Raw genomic sequence first — 17459 nt, 5'->3', positions numbered from 1 at the left:
CAGATGATGTCTTTCTCCTGTTTGTTTTTTTTTCCCCAGAAGTTTTATATTATACATTAAAATCTGTAGTGCATTTAAAGTGTATTTTTAAATTCTAAGTAATATAATCTTTTTAGATTATAAAACTATAAAGTACCTTTTCACATACAAAAAATTTGTATTTTTGTATAAAGTGAGAGATAAGGATCTAGTTTCACACTTTGCATTTAGTCATCCATTTTTCCAATACCATTTATTAAAGAGATTGTCCTTTATATTAAAAAAAGTATGTTCTTGTCTCCTTGTTGAAAGCAGTTGGCTATAGATGTGTGGACCCTTTCTGAGTTCTCTATTCTGTTTCATTTGTGTATATATATCTAATTTTATGCCAATACCATTCCTATAGTTTTTTTTTTTTTTTTGGTGACTCTAGGGATTGAGTCCATAGGCTTTCAACCTCTGAGCACACTCCCAGCCCTATATGTAATTTTTTGTCTGTTTTTAAACAGGCTCTTCCTGGGTTGCTGCGTCTTGCTAAGCTGCCCAGAATCCCCCTGTTTCCACCTCCCGAGCACGGGGGCTGAGGTGTGCCCCACCGCCGGGCTTCCTCTGGCTGTGTACCCTGTTTTGAAGCCAGGTAGTGGACCGCCTCCTACTTTGTTCTTTTTGCCCAAAATGGCTTTGGCTGTTTGGGAGCTTTTGTGGTTCTCTGAGAATTTTAATATTTTTCCTGTCTCTGTGATAAAGATTATATTTTTGTAGAGATTGCGTTGAGTCTATACATCATTCGGGGAAGTATGGAAGTTTACAAATGTGAATTCTTCTTTATTTTTTATTTTTGGTGGTACTGGGGGTGGAACCCAGGGGCTTTCTACCTCCGGGCTACACTTCCAGACCTATTTTATATTTTACTTGGAAACAGGGTCTCACTAAGTTGCTGAGAGCCTCACTAAGTAGCAGAGGCTGGCTTTGAACCAGCGCGATCCTCCTGTCTCAGCCTCCCAAGCGCGGGGATCACAAGCGTGTGCCACCACGCCCGGCTTCAAATGTGAATTCTTCTAATGCATGAATACATGTCTTTCTATTTATTTGTGGCCTTTGGTTTCTTTCATCAGTATTTTACAGTTTTAATTTTAGAGTTCTTTTACCTTCTTGGCTAAATTTATTCCTTTTTTGGTAGCTATTATAAAGGAGGTAGATTCCTTGATTTTTTTAAGGTACTTTGCCAGTAGAATATAGGAAGTACACTTATTTTCATATGCTGATTTTGAATATTATAATTTTACTCAGTTTCTTTATTCTGACAATGTTCTGGTAGAGTCTGTCCTGTTTTATGTATATAAGATTATGTTGGCTTGGCATAGTGGTATACACTTGTAATCTCAGTACGTGGGAGGCCGAGACAGGAGAATCACAGGTTCAAGGCCAGCCTTAGCAACTTAGTGAGACCCTGTTTCAAAATAAAAATTAAAATAGGGCTGGAGGTGTAGTTCAGAGGTAGACTGTCCCTGGGTTCAGTCCCCAGGACCACACACGCACACACAGAAAAAAGATTATGTTACCTGCCAACAGGGATAACTAACTTTCTCCTTTCTAATTTGGATGTAATTGATTCCTTTCTCTTGCCTAAATGTTCTGACTAGACTTCCAGTACTCTGTTGAATAAGAGCAGTAAGAGTGGACATCCTTGTCTTGTTACAGATCTTAGAGGAGAAGCTTTAAACCCTTCTCGCTCACAATTATGCTAGCTGTGGGTTTTTCACACTTGGTGTTTACAGTGTTGAACTGTGTTCCTTCCATACTTAGTTGGGTTTTTTATCATTAGGGTAGATTGATCTATCAAGTGCTTTGTTTCTGTCAAAATGATCACATAGTTTCTGTAATGTGACGTATCGCTTACTCATTTGCGTATGTTGAGCCATCCTTGCATTCCTGAATGAATCCTGTTTCATCTACTGTGCCATGGTTGAGTTTTGTGGGCTCGAATTCTGCTGGGCTGTCTGTATCTGTGTTCATCAGGGCTATAGGTCCACAGTTTTCCTTTTTCATTGTGTCTTTGTCTACTTTTGTAATCAGAGTAATGCTGGCCTCATGCAAAGTCCTGGGTTTTTCTTTAATTTGAGAATTTCCATTAGTGATTCTGTCTCATTACTCAGCATTAGCCTCTTAATGTCGTATAATTTTTCTTTTGACAGGTTGTACATGTCAAGGAATTTATCTGCTTTTTTCTTTTGTATTTCCTTCAGTATCTTGGCATTTGGTTGTTACTAATAGTCTCCTATGATTCTGTAGTATCACTTGTAATGTTCCACTTTTCATCTCCTTATTTGAGTTTTCTTACTTTACCCCTTTGTTTAAGGGATGGTTGGTCTTTTCAAAAATCCATCTTCATTTGGTTGATCTTTATTTTTCTACTTTCCATTTTACTTATATTAGCTCTAATCCCTGTTATTTTTCCTTATGCTAACACGGGGCTTCATTTCTAATACTTTTCTGGTTCCTTGAAGTACACCTGTAGGCTGTTCCCTTGAGACTTTCTTCTTTTTTGATGTAGGCATTCATTGCTAGAAACCTCCCCCTAGCCTGCGTTTGCTCAGGCTGTCTTGTGGGAGGGGGTGACTCAGAGGCTGGTGTTCATTGGTGCTCTGAGAGCCGTGGCAGCTGTGGGCCACTTGTGTTCACACCAGGCAGTTCATTTTCTAGCTTTTGGGAACAACGAACATAAATAAGGAAAGTGGATATGATTTAAAAAAAAATAAGTGACGTCCCAGAGGAAGTGACTCTGACAAGAACTTCACATTAAAGGAACTCTTGAAGATGTTTCACAGTGTTGAAAATGCAATGGATGGGATGCTGGGAACAAATCCAAACTTAGAAAGGAGTGTGACAGTTTGCTAGGCTTAGGGAAGAGGCTGGCTCCATATGCAAGGTGACAAGAAAGCAGGGACATCGTTCAAACTACTCTTGATCTTTTTTTTTTTTTTCTGAAGAAACAAAATAAAAATCTTTTTTTTTTTCTTTTGCTTTGTTTCGGTGCTGAGGATTGAACTCAGGCACCTCCTACCCAGGCGGTAACTCCCAGCCTCTCTTCTTCGAAACGGGGTCTTGCTACGTTCTGAGCGTCTTGTTACGTTGCCTCGCCTGTCCTCAGACCTGTGATCCTGTCTCAGCCTCTCAAGTACGGCGTTACAGGCGTGTACCACTGCGCCTGCTTTCACTTCCATGTTTCGATGACAGAGCACTAAGCAAGCGATTCCTCGTTGTTCATTTCCCTGTGTATTTGTTACTGAAAAAGAGTTTTAAAAGTTTTGCCCCCAAATTTTAAAAGTCACAGAAAAATCATCATTTTCTTTATTGATTCCATAGTCACTTCCTGCGGTTTCCACTCGTGTGATCACTCTCACGACCCCACAGCACTGGGCACCACGAGCGGCTTGTGCACTGCCCTCTGCTCCAGCTGCTTAGCAACTGTCTTTTTGTCTTAGCCTCTGACGGGTAAGACTCCCTAGAATTCCAGTTGTTAGGAGATCACTTGGTTACAGTGTTTGGCATATCGACCTGAAAAACTAGGATTGAATTATAGGTTTTCTTCTTTGGAGTTGTTTTGATCCCTTCTGGAACAAAAGTTCCTCCCTCCCTCCCTCCCTATTGAACTCAGGACCATTCTACCTCTGAGCTTCATCCTCAGCCCTATTTAATTTGAAACAGGGCCTAAGGTGCTGAGGTCCTTGCTAAGTTGTTGAGACTGGTCTTGAACCTGCCATCCTCCTGTCTCAGCCTCCTAAGGAGATTACAGGCATGTGCCACCACACTTGGCTCATTTTTTTCATTTTTAATAGCAGAAGTTAAATCTAGTAATAAGCAGTATTGTTCAAATGATGATTGGTCAGATCCCTCCTCCCTTTTCTCTCTTCCACCTCCTCTCTCTCTCCCTCCCTCCCCTTCCTTCCTTCCTTCCTTCCTTCCTTCCTTCCTTCCTTCCTTCCTTTCTTCCTTCCTTCATCTTCATGTAGGTATATAGAATTTCTAATGTTATGATAGACTAAAGGCAAGACACGTTTTTACTACAGGATGTTAACATAATATTGAATTTTCTCTTTTTTTTTTGGTGGTACTGGGGTTCCTGGAAGCCCTTCTACCTCCGGGCTACACTCCCAGACCTATTTTATACTTTTTTATTTTTGGAAACAGGGTCTCTTAAGCCAGCATGGCTGGCTTCGAACCTGTGCAATCCTCCTCCTGATTCTGCCTCCCAAGCACGGGGATTACAAGCGTGCGCCACCACCCCTGGCTCTCACTTTTTAACAATTAAGATTAAAGCAATATTAGAGATGATAAATTTTCCGTCTATGTTATGGATAATAACTTGCTGTTAAAGCTGCTTAAAGTTCTATTTTGAGAAAATCCCCCTATGTATTATGGAAGGCAGAACTTTATCTTTTTAATGATGATGGTAATTATAATAATAATTATAATTGGCAAAGTTTACAGTTTACTTTCACTGAGTTTTTTTCCATTCCAGCTTTACATGAACATAATGAACATATAATCAGGTTAATTTTTTGTGTGTGTGTGGTACTGGGAGTGGAACCCCGGAGCTTTTCTACCTCCAGGTTATACTCCCAGACCTATTTTATACTTTATTTGGGAACAGGGTCTCACTAAGTTGCTGAGAGCCTCACTAAGTTGCTGAGGCTGGCTTGGAACCTGTGCAATCCTCCTGTCTCAGCCTCCCAAGCACTGGGATTACAAGTGTGCACCACCACGCCTGGATATCAGGTTATGTTTGTGTTTCAAAAAATGTGGAAGGATGGGTGTGGTGGTGCACACCTGTAATCCCAGTTCTTGGGAGGCTGAGACTGTAAGATTGCAGGTTTGGAGGTAGCCTCAGCAACTTAGTGACACTCTCAGGAAGCTAGCAAGACCCTGTCTCAAAACAAAAAATAAAACAGGACTGGGGGTATAGTTGGGAGATAGAGCAATCCCCAGCACTTACCCAGGAAACTGACAGTCTTTTCTCCAGGTAGCCTCGGGATTCTTAGAAGGCTGTAATGTAAAAGACCATATAGTTTTTTAATTGATGGATGTGGGCTTGAGTCCCAGTGTGGCTTCAGACACTCACTTCTACTCACTTCCTGGAAATAAGTCTTTGTTATATGAAGGTCATTTTGGAATGTGAATATAAGAACATAATAGTTATAGGTTTGAAGTTAAAACATTTGATAAACAGGAGATACTGTCATCAATATAATCATTACTAATATGATCTCATTTTCAGGAGTTTGGTTTCAAATTTTGGGTCAGGTTAGCTATTTGCTGTATTATAAAAAAATGTCAGCCTAGTGTGGTGGCACACAATCGTAATCCCAGTATGTGGAGGCTGAGATAGGAGGATCGAAGGTTCGAGGACAGTCTCAGCAAATAGTGAGATTCTCCTTAACCTAGTGAGACCCTATTTTTAAATAAAAATAAAATAGGGCTGGGGTATAAGTCAGAGGTAAAATGCCGCTGGGTTCAATCCCTAGTGCTACAAATACAAACAAACAAAACAAACAAAAAATGTTGAAACTGGGCATGGTGGCCTATGCCTGTGATTCTAATACTTTGGAATCTGAGACAGAGGATCTCAAGATCCAGGCCAGCATGCAGTAACTTAGCAAGACTTTCAAAATAATAAATTTGGTGCTGTGATGAACACCTATAATCCCAGTATTTGGGAGACTGAGATAGGAGGATCACAGGTTCGAGACCAGCTTCAGAAAGCTAGTGAAACCCTCAGTAACTCAGCAAGTTAGCCAGACCCTGTTTCAAAAAACAAAGGGAAGCGAGGATTGGGGGTGTAGCTCAAGGTAGAATGCCCCTGCGTTCAATCCTCAGTAAAAACAAGCACACACACACACACACACACACACACACACACACACACACACACACAGTCTCTTCTCTGTTACCATTCTGTACTGCAGGCATGGTAGAAGTCCCCTATGGGAGTGGAGCAGTTCATTTTCCTTCCCTTCTGGACGTGAGCTCCTTGGGAACACAGGTTTGCTTTCAGTCTTCTGGAGTTAACGAACAGGTTGAACGCTTTCAACTCCCCAATGGGCCGCCGAATATTCACATTAGATCCTTGTGTTACTAATAATATCTATCTAATTTCTGACACATTATTCCTACTAGATCTTGTTGGCCTCCTTAGGAAGCCTGATGTGCTGTAATGAGGCACAATTCGGGGAATTACTAATACAGCTGGATAGAAAACAACGGTGTAATTTCAGTGCTGGAAGAACTAAAGCTCCTGTACCGCGGCCGCTCTTGTTTCTAGAAGAGGGAGCGGAGGCCCGGGGTGCGGGAGTTCTCCAAGGTCACACTGCTGGTTGGTGGCAGACGATTTTATTTATAGCCAGGTAAAGGGCAGTACGTCACAGATCGTCAAACTAAGTTGATAAGTACTGTCATTTAGGAAAATTCATACCTTAAGGCTCTTTTTGTGGTAAGGTTTTTTTTTTTTTGGTTTTTTTTTGTTTGTTTTTGTTTTTGTTTTTTTTTTTTGGTACTGGGGGTAGAACCCAGAGGCTTTCTACCTTCAGGCTATACTCCCAGACCTATTTTCTATTTTATTTGGAAACAGGGTCTCACTGAGTTACTGAGAGCCTCACTAAGTAGCTGAGGCTGGCTTCTAACCTGTGCGATCCTCCTGTCTCAGCCTCCCAAGTGCGGGGATTACAAGCGTGCGCCACCACGCCCGGCTTGTGGTAAGGTTTAATATAGGAATATTATGCTGAGAAAAGAGAAAATTTTACCCATTTTAACACTTAACTTGGAAAGTACTTGAGACACAAAATATGTTTTCAAAAAGAGCTAATGAAAAGGAGAGAGGATATATGCCAAACTGTTAGCATTGAGATGTGGGAAATTATATTTATTTATTTATTTATTTATTTATTTATTTATTTATTTATTTTTTGTGGTGCTGGGGATGGAACCCAGGGGCATTCTACCTCTGAGCTACACCTCCAGCTCGATTTTTTTATTCTTCATTTTTACATAAGATCTCACCAAGTTGTGGAGGGCCTCACTGCGTGGCTGAGGCTGGCCACAAATCCGATCCTCCTGTCTCGGCCTCCCAAGTACTGTATTACAAGTGTGTGCCACCACGCCCAGCTGTACCGTAGCATTTTGGAAAGGTCTGATAAAAATCTTTTATGAGGTGTGGTATCCATTATTGGAAGGATGCTGTACACATTACATTGCTTCTTGAGTTACAGCAACATGGGTTTGGGTAAATTGTTTCACTTCTCTGGATGTTGTTTTGCTTACCTATAAAGTGGAGTTCATACTAGCTTAACAAATATAAAAATTTTATATCTAGAGGAATTTTAGTGCTTATGAAAATCCTTTACAAAGAAAGTAGTGGTGTCGATAGGATTCCTGAAGCTTCTCTTGCCTCAGGAAGCACAGAGTAAGTAGTTAATAGTATATTAATAGTATGTTGGGAAATATCTTCACTAATACAATAGCACATTTAGGAATGAAGTTTATCTATTTTATTTTTTAAAACTGAGGACATTGTGCTTTGTGTGTGTGATACTGGGGATTGAAGCCAGAGGCATTCTACCTCTGAGCCATCTTCCAAATCTATTTTATATTATTTTGAAACAGAGTCTAAGTCGCGCAGGGCCTTGCTGAAGCTGGTTGTGAACCTATGATTTTCCTGTGTCAGCCTCCTAAGTACTGGGATTGCAGGCATATGCCACACGCCCAGCTAGTAAAAACATGTTATTCAGTGAACTTGACTGTTGAGGACCAGGGCCATGCTTTGTTTTCTGTTAATCTGGTTTGACGAAGAACAAACCCTGTTCTATTCTTATTTTTAAAGCTTTCTTTCTTATTTAACTGGGTTAATCAACCTTGACCCATATGTTTGGAATAACTGTAAGGCAAGTAGGTAGGGTCTCTTCTCTCCCTAGAAATTAATTCATGGCTTATGAGCACGTTTTCTTGTAATCAACAATTTGTAGTTATTTTGTGGCAACTTCCGATTTTGATCTTTTACACGTAAAAGAAAGATCTGGGAATTTTGATACCATTTCTATGATTTCTATGTGATTGTTATATATCATAATGAATTCTTATTTCTGGTATTCCTAGGAGAAAACCTAAAGCTATTTGTAAGTACAGAGCTCAGATTGTATCATTATTATGACTAGACTTTGCTCATTGGGCTTTATATATGCTTGATACCTTATTTCTCCTTTTTTCCCCCAATACTTTCAGATGTTTTGGAATGTTATTAAGCCCAGGTCGAAACGTGAAGAACAGTGACATGCATTTGCTGGATATGGTAATGATAACCTTAAGACCTTAACCAAGTAGAGATGGTAGTTATTTTATTTTTTTAAAGTATTTGGTATATCTTATCATATTGTTAGAATTCTTTTAGCTCTGTGATGATGTTAACTAAATTTGGAAACCCAAATTGAAAAGTTACTTATGAGAGAGAGATTTAGGAAAAATTTTAACACAACAATCTTCTACAGATTGAAAACAAATAATAGTGTTATGGCAATGTCCAGCCGTCTCTCTGCTTCACTCTTTAGAAAGATGTCTTTTCTTTGAGCTCAAAATAACAAGTACATGGTTATTACAAGCATCTCCAAAGTAAATCTGGTGCCTTTCATTTATCTTAATGCACTATTAATTTGTATATTTTGGTGACTCTCGTTTTTATCAAGCGTTTCTCTTTCTGAATTTTCTCTTTGAGCACTTACATAGCAATATCCATTTACTATTTTATATAAGGAATGCCCTTCAAGATTAATATAGTATTTGGCTAAAAAGTAGCAATCCCTTTTAACTTTTAAACAAATTCATTCTAATATAGAGCTAATGAAGACATTTATTTGTGCTTAGGAATGTTAGAGGAAATAGTTATTTTATAGTAATTATAAAGTTCCTTACTTAATCAACTGAGATTTTATTTTATTTTTTTGGTGGTACTGGGGTTCCTGGAAACCCTTCTACCTCCGGGCTACACTCCCAGACCCATTTTTATACTTTTTTATTTGGAGACAGGGTCTCTTAAGCTAGCGTGCTGGCTTTGAACCTGCGCAATCCTCCTGTCTCTGCCTCCTAAGTGCGGGATTACAAGCGTGCGCCACCACGCCCGGCTTCAACTGAGATTTTTTTTTTTTTCTGGTGGTAAAAGGTGCTACGTTTTTTCCCCTTCCAACTATGCTTTGTAAATGTCAGTTAAATATCACTAATTACGTCAAGTTTTTCTTTGAATTATATCATGGGAATATCAGCACTGACTCTCCGGCAGTACTGGAACGCTTCCTTCAGACCTTGAGACACCTACCTGGTTGAGTGCCAAGCACTGTGCGAAGGGCTGGGGTCGGAGATAGGAGTAAAGTATAGCTCTTAGCATCCGAGGCTCCCTGGCTTACGATGGAAGTAAACCTCTAAGTGTGTAACTTCAGCAGTGGGTTAAGTCTCTCTCTGCTGGTACACTGGGCCCCAGACAGAGAGGACGCAAGCGTTGTCCAGAGAAGTCAGGTAGGACAGCCAGCCATGTCACATGTAGAAGCATAAATGAGTTATCGATCTGACTCTCTGCCGTCTCTCTCCGCAGCACATATCAGTAATGAATGTGCTTTTACCTCAGGCAAGCCGTAGCATTTTGGTGCACCGAAAATACCGGTATTTTGAGAGCATAAGAGACATTAAATTCTTTGAACACCCTAGGTCTTAATTATGGTCTTTTGGGGCATAAGATATTAAGATAAATCTCTGGCAGAAGTTTCTCCCTGAAACCTGAATTCAGGTTTGGGGATTATAAAGTTGGTGAACTTCTGAGCCCCTTGGTTTTCTCTGGCTTTCTACCTTTGAGTCTTCAAAATCAAAGGCTTGGTTGGCACTCGCGCTCCTGGCTGAGATGTGGGCTGGTCAGCACAGCACAGAGCTGGGCGAGGGGAGGGCTGTCTTTCCTTTAGCAGCAGTAGTGATTTCTTACCCTGTGCTGTGAATCTTTATGATATATACATATACATATACATACATACATACACATATATATATACATATATATATATATATATATTTTTTTTTTTTTTTTGCAGTACTGGGGATGGAACCAAGGGCCATTTTATTTCCAAGCTACACCCCCAACCTGATTTTTAAATCTTTATTTGGAAATAGGGTTTCACTAAGTGGCAAAGGGCCTCACTTAGTAGCTGATGCTGGCCAAGAGCCTTCGATCCTCTTGTCTCAGCCTCCCAAGTACTGGGATTACAAGCGTGTGCCGCCCCTCCTGGCTTCATGATATCTTAATATGTGGCCACTGGCCCTTGGCTAAATTGCATCGAATAAAAAGGAACTTATGACCTTATTTTGAAGCCGAAAGGACACTGTTGGTCAGTAAAAGTAATTTCTTTGTAGGTCAATTCCTATTCCTTGTAACTTTGCTCAGGTACGCTTCCTTCTGCCCCTAGAGGAAGATGTTTATACTTCTGTCTCTTCAGTGATACATCCAAGGGTAAACAAGTCTTGGACCACCTTACTATGACAGACTTTAAAAAGCATCCAGTTACATATTTTTTTGTGTGTGCGTGGTACCTGGGATGGGACCCAGGGGTATCTACCTCCAGGCCACACCCCCAGCCCTATTTTTATTCTTGTTTTGAAACAGAGTCTTACTAAGTTGCCTAGGGCCTCACTAAGTAGCCGAGGCTGGCTGTGAACCTGTGATCCTCTCAAGTACTGGGATTACAAGTGTGCGCTACCACTTCTAGCTGCAGTTACATTTAATTTAATGTCTTGTGACATTTCTCCATTTGTTTTTAGTCATTATTAAGTAACGTTGACTTTTTCTCCCTGTGAATGTTCATAATAAGCAAGGTGAGTCGAGGCGCTCCTAGTTTAATAAGTCTGTTAGTGTAGTTTAACATAAGATCTTCATGAAAAAGGAAGCCATATTTATAAATGAAGTTAGAGTTATCAGTCCAATAGCCAGTCCTGTGTGCACACGTGCACACACGCACTCGCACACACAAGATCACGTATAGACGCAGTCGGTCCTGTGTGCACACGTGCACACACGCACTCGCACACACAAGATCACGTATAGACGCAGTCGGTCCTGTGTGCACGCGTGCACACACGCACTCGCACACACAAGATCACGTATAGACGCAGTCGGTCCTGTGTGCACGCGTGCACACACGCACTCGCACACACAAGATCACGTATAGACGCAGTCGGTCCTGTGTGCACGCGTGCACACACGCACTCGCACACACAAGATCACGTATAGACGCAGTCGGTCCTGTGTGCACACGTGCACACACGCACTCGCACACACAAGATCACGTATAGACGCAGTCGGTCCTGTGTGCACACGTGCACACACGCACTCGCACACACAAGATCACGTATAGACGCAGTCGGTCCTGTGTGCACGCGTGCACACACGCACTCGCACACACAAGATCACGTATAGACGCAGTCGGTCCTGTGTGCATGCGTGCACACACGCACTCGCACACACAAGATCACGTATAGACGCAGTCGGTCCTGTGTGCACGCGTGCACACACGCACTCGCACATACAAGATCACGTATAGACGCAGTCGGTCCTGTGTGCACACGCGCACACACGCACTCGCACACACAAGATCACGTATAGACGCAGTCGGTCCTGTGAGGGGGACGTACAGGTAACAGTGACTCAGTTTTCTTCCAATAAGAACATTTTTGGTCCAGGAACTTGTCGCATTGGAATAAGAAAATAAGAGTTTCTGATCCGTAACTACTGATATCTAGGAAAAACCTAGGAGCAAGATACCAAGAAAAGCAGAAAACTCAGCAGAGCCAGATTTCTTAGAACTGGAACCCAATTTAAACTTTAAAAACAAGAATTTGTGTGTGTGTGTGTATGTGTGTGTGTGTATGTGTGTGTGTGTGTGTGAGAGAGAGAGAGAGAGAGAGAGAGAGAGAGAGGGAGAGGGAGGAGAAGGAGGAGGGAGGGTTCAAGGGGTTGAAGCCAGGGGTGTTCTGACTTGGAGCTACACTTGCAGTCCTATTTTATTTTTTATTTGGAAACAGATTTTCACTAAATTGCCTCAGGGCCTCACTAAGTTGCTGAGGCTGGCCTCAAACCCATATCCTTCTGCCTTAGCCTCCCAAGTACTGGGGTTACAGGCATGTAAAATTTAAGCCCTAGAGATGCTTCAGGAAGTTTGTGAATCTTTAAAACTAACCATTTATTGATACTAGACCACAAGCTAGATCCCAGCTTAGAACTATATTTTACATTGAAATACATGTGCTTCTAATGTGTCTCTCTGTCAGAGCTGAAGTAAAAGTTTCATGAAACTGTCCTTAACCCTTCCAGGTGTGGCGCGCCCACCCTCTGCCCTCTGCCCTCTGCCCTCTCACCCTTTCACCTTTGATGCCACTCTCTTTGTTTCCCGCCCCCCCTTCCTGTCTTGTAGTATCTCCCTTCGTTTTTTGCCTATATGGCTTTAAAGTTTTAAAGGCTTTTTAATGTTTACTTTTATTTCTGTTTTTTTCACGTAACATTTTCCTAATACTATGCAGTTTTATGTCTTTTTTCTACATCGTGATTTATAATTGTTTGGTGTGTGGCCTGTCGTGCTAACTCGTGGCTGCCGACCTCCACTGCTAGCTGCCCACGTTCCTTGATACTGTCAGTTGAGAGAGAGGCGATCAATGTGGCTCATCTTTTTGGAATCAAGAACGGCAAAAGTCCAGAAGTGCACCGGGGGCTTTCGGGCCAGAAGGCCATTCCTGTTTTGAATGGGGCGTAGGTAGGGGGAGAAGAAAAGCAAGCAGTTGGTGGGGGAGAGGGAGAAGGAAAGGGAGAAGGAGAGGGAGAGAGGGAAACGGGAAAGAGAGAAGGAGAGAGGAACAGACAGGAGAGAGAGAGAGAGAGAAACAGGAAAGAGAGAGGAAGAGAGAAGAGGAAGAGAAGGAGGGGGAGGGAGGAAGGAAGAAAGAGAAAGGAGAAAAGGAGAGGAGGGAGAGAGAAAGGAGAGAGAAGAAGGGGAGGAGTGAGGAAGGGGAGAGGGGAGAGGGAGCGAGGAGGGTAAGGACCTCCAGAGCTGGAGGCTGTGTTGAGCTGGTTGTTTTGCCGGTGGCGGGGAGCGCGCCCCCTGGAATGCAGGTCTCTGCACTCAAGCTCTGTGATCCAGTCAGTGAATTATTACGAATACCCTGAAGAAAATGAATAGTAATTGCCAACGAACTGGCAGCATTCTACAGGGAGTCAGAGGAGTGTCTCTGAGGGGGAGATAGTGGAAAAAGTTCCCCTTTGTTTCAGTCTGACCTTTCAGTGCTCTGTTCACAGAATGAGAAGATGCAGAAAACCGGAAGGGCTTCCTCTTCTTTTGCATAAGCACATATTTGCTTTTCTGCTGTTCTCCCATGGGGAGCCCTTAATGAACTTGAATGTCAAGTAGGAGCCAAAATATTGATTTATTATTATGTGAACGCATGCAAATATCTAGCATATGATAATAGGAAAGTAATATTTAAATATATTAATTGCTATGAAGTAAATTAATATTTTAAGAATTATTAAAAGTAGAACATTAAAAGAAAAATACTACCATTTCCCCCTGCGATTAGCTATTCATTCAGTCTAAATATTTTCAGTTAATTCTGTATTTTAATTTTAACAGACTGTGTATATCTTAGACATATGAAATTTTGATAATCAGCAAATTAGCTATAGATCATAGCAATATTTTTTATGATTCAGTATGTATAAATCTGCCTCCTCTTGTCCAAGGGGTACATATCTCTGCATAGAAATGAATTTCTAAAGGAAATGCTTTTGTAGGGTAAAAACATTTCACAATGAACATAAAACTTCTGGTTATAAACCCAAATTTTAACAGATTGGATTGCTTAAGGGTATAAAGTGCCAGTTCTCTTGGTCTGCCTTTCATCAGCGAGTGCTGTGTGCGTTTTGCAGGAGTCCATGGGGAAGAGCCACGACGGGAGAGCGTACGTCATCACTGGCGCGTGGAACCCCAATGCGCCGACGTTCCTGGCACTGAACGAAGAAACCCCAAAAGGTGACTTTTCTAGAAAGACCTCTTACTTTTTTGCTTTAGATTTTAAATAATGAACCATCTTGGTTTTTACATTTTATAGAAGATCCTGCTGTTCATTTCAAATGAAGTTATTCTTATTTAGACTTTTAGGTTCCTTTCCATGGGGAAACCCCTACCATTCAAAACGTTTCCGTAAAGGCATGTGTGCTGACTTGATTTAATTATGTAGAAGGTATTAGGGCTTTGTGGTTCATATATATTACTGTGGAGTTGATAAAAGAAGCAGACAAATTTAGGATTTTGTCTCTTTGGTTACGATTTTAACTTTTTCATATTACAGATTCTATTTTTTCAGTTATTAATTTTTGGTCCTAGTCTTTTGATCTTTGGAATTCAAGTAATTTATGTCTTAGGATTTCATTTGCACTAAATGTTTTCCCTCTGCCTTTGTACCTTTTAACTTTATTTGTCATGTCTAGTGTTGAATAGAAATTTACAAATGTTAGATAGTCACATTCAATTTTTCCCATTATGTTTTATTTCTATTCCACCCAGGTCTGTTAATTTTCTGTTTTGCTTCTTTGCCTTTCCAGTAGTTGAAGTTTTCCTCAGTAATCTTCCCCTAGATGCTTCAGCCATTCAGTCACATGACCAGATTGTTTTGCTTTCACTTTTCTGGAACTTAGTTTATACCCACAGTAGATTTTTTGATTAAAGAGGGGAAGCATTAGTGAATACTAATATGACGATATAATATATTAGCAAAGAACGTAAAAACGATAATTATTCTGTTTACCTTAAAGAGTGTATCCGTATCCACTGGTCCTTAGATTGCACGTATTTCCTAGCATAGCAATTTCTCTAAAAAAGTTCTCTAAAAAAGAGAGAAAGAAGATTGTATAAAATTTAGCTATTCAGTGCCGGGCGTGGTGGCGCACGCTTGTAACCCCAGCATTCGGGAGGCTGAGCCCAGAGGATCGCGGTTTGCAGACAAACTTAGCTACTTAGTGAGGCCCTTTGCAACTCAGTGAGACCCTGTTTCAAAATAAAGAATAAAAAATTGGGCTGGGGGTGTAGCTTGGAGGTAGACTGTCCTTGGGTTCCATCCCCAGTACTGAAAAAAAAAAAGCTATTCATATTTTAGCAATAAATTATTTTTACACCCACATTTTATTTTTGGCGACAGGCTTGTAAATACCAGCATGTAACCTTATAATCATTTAGAATGAAAATACAAAATGAGAAAAATAAGCCAGTTATAATTTTGAAGAATAAAATATAGGGATTTCAAATACCAAGTTAGGAAAGTAGCTTTTGTTTATTCTTTTTTTTCCCTTGTTGTTAGAGCTAGAGATAAAACCCCAAAGTATTTTACTCCCAACTACACCCCGAGCCTGATTTTATTTTTTATTTTGAAACAGGGTCTCACTAAGTTGCCGAGACTGGCCTTGCTTCTTGACTCAGCATCCCAAGTATTGGAATTATAGGTGTGTGTCACCACAACTGGCTCTATCTGTTTTTAATATGACATCTAGTTCAATTTTATTTTGTATTTTAGAAAACATTTGATCCTCAAATACAAGATAGTTTGATTATAATTTGTTTTATTAAAACAAAATTTTATAATGCTATATTGTCATGATATTCAGATCCAAAATACAATGTGATTTATTTATTTATTTATTTATTTATTTATTTATTTATTTATTTAGTGGTACTGGGGTGGAACCCAGAGGCTTTCTACCTCTGGGCTATACTCCCAGACCTATTTATACTTTATTTGGAAACAGGGTCTCACTAAGTTGCTGAGAGCCTCACTAAGTTGCTGAGGCTGGCTTTGAACCTGTGCGATCCTCCTGTCTCAGCCTCCCAAGCGCGGGGATTACAAGCGTGCGCCACCATGCCCGGCTACAATGTGTTTTAAATTTAAACTTGTTTCATATATTGCACAAGCACCTTGCCTTGATTTCTAAAATTTCCAAATGGTGTCATTGAAATTATACAGTTATTCAGAGAATGCATGAGTCAAATAAAGCTTGATTTTTACTAAAGAGTTTAGACCCCAGTAGATGAAATGTCTTGGGTCTTTGTGCTCTGCTTAGAGTCAGTTGAATATTCTGTTCTGTATCTTATCTTACTCTTTTATTCCTCTATATTACTCTTTTTGACCTTAAGGTCCTCTAGATCAGGAACAATGTCTAGAACATGTTAGTTCTTTTGAAAGATATAATACTTGTGTTTTATAAAAACATAACAAAATTTTGTTGAGTTTGATGATATGATAGAAATGTAATTGATGAGTATAGATGTTGTACAGTGTCTTTAAAAAATACTATAAAATATTTCTCCTGATGGTGGGCTTGTTTAGATTTTCATTTAACTCAAAACTGGTGGATACTTTAAAAGACAAGGTATGATGGCACACATCTGTAATCCCAGGACTTGGGAGGCTGAGACAGAAGGATCACAGGTTTGAGGCTAGCCTCAGCAACTTATAGCAATTTTGACAGACCCTTTGGAGGGGGCTAAGAGTACAGCTTGGAGATAGATTGCCCCTGGGTTCAATGCCTAGTACTGAAAATAAATTAAAAAAAAGAAAAGACAAATTTCTGATTCTCCAGAGGCAGTCTAAGAAATCTGATAGTTTTAAAGCAAAGAATATTCTGAAGTTTTTATTTATTTATTTATTTATTTATTTATTGATTGATTGATTGATTGATTTTATGCTGGGAATTAAACCCAGGGCCTCACACATTTTAGCAAGTACGCTACTACTGAGCTCTACGCCCAGACCAATTTTTATTTATTTATTTTTATATTAAGGGTCTGATTTGGGAAATGGAAAAAATCAGATGTCAGGAGACTGGCCACTTGATTAAGACTGGATCATTAGTGCCTGCCAAGCGTACTTGGAATACTTGGTTGACTATTTAATCAAAGTGGTAATAAAACAGTTGAAGATAAAGATATAGAAAGTAATATGATTGTAAAGGACCTTAGGTTTCCCTAAGTGAAGACACATTTCCTAAGTAATCAAAGAATCAGCAACAGCACCACCCCTACCACCCCTGCAGATAAGCGAGTGTACATGACGGTGGCGGTGGACATGGTGGTGACCGAGGTGGTGGAGCCCGTGCGTTTTCTCCTGGAGACGGTCGTGCGCGTGTACCCTGCAAATGAGCGATTTTGGTACTTCAGCAGAAAGACTTTCACGGAGACTTTCTTCATGAGGTTAAAACAGGTAGGCCATTTATGTTCTCTTCATAGAACAATATGTTTTTATCTCTACCTCTCTTTTTTTTTTTTGCAGTCCTGGGGATTGAACCCAGGGGCCATCTACCTCTGAGCTACACCCCAGCCCTATTTTCTTTATTTTGAAACAGGGTCTCACTATGTTGCAGA

At 40.4% G+C, this 17459-nt stretch overlaps 1 protein-coding gene across 2 annotated transcripts in view; it reads left to right on the top strand.

Moving 5' to 3' along the window:
- Positions 1-17459, top strand: part of RABGAP1L (RAB GTPase activating protein 1 like) — a gene marked incomplete at both ends in the record, with an annotated part of 518644 nt that overhangs the window by 33401 nt on the left and 467784 nt on the right. For both annotated transcript variants that reach the window (XM_080699626.1, XM_080699625.1), the window contains 3 exons: positions 8254-8320; positions 13976-14078; positions 17132-17298. In XM_080699626.1, the coding sequence (XP_080555752.1) occupies positions 8254-8320; positions 13976-14078; positions 17132-17298 (337 nt within the window). The remainder of the gene's footprint in view (positions 1-8253; positions 8321-13975; positions 14079-17131; positions 17299-17459) is intronic.

Source organism: Muscardinus avellanarius, assembly GCF_963383645.1.
Source record: "Muscardinus avellanarius genome assembly, chromosome: 7".
NCBI classification, from domain to species: Eukaryota; Metazoa; Chordata; class Mammalia; order Rodentia; family Gliridae; genus Muscardinus; species Muscardinus avellanarius.
The sequence above is the reverse complement of the archived record's forward strand: the minus strand, read 5'-3'. Positions and strand labels throughout refer to the sequence as shown.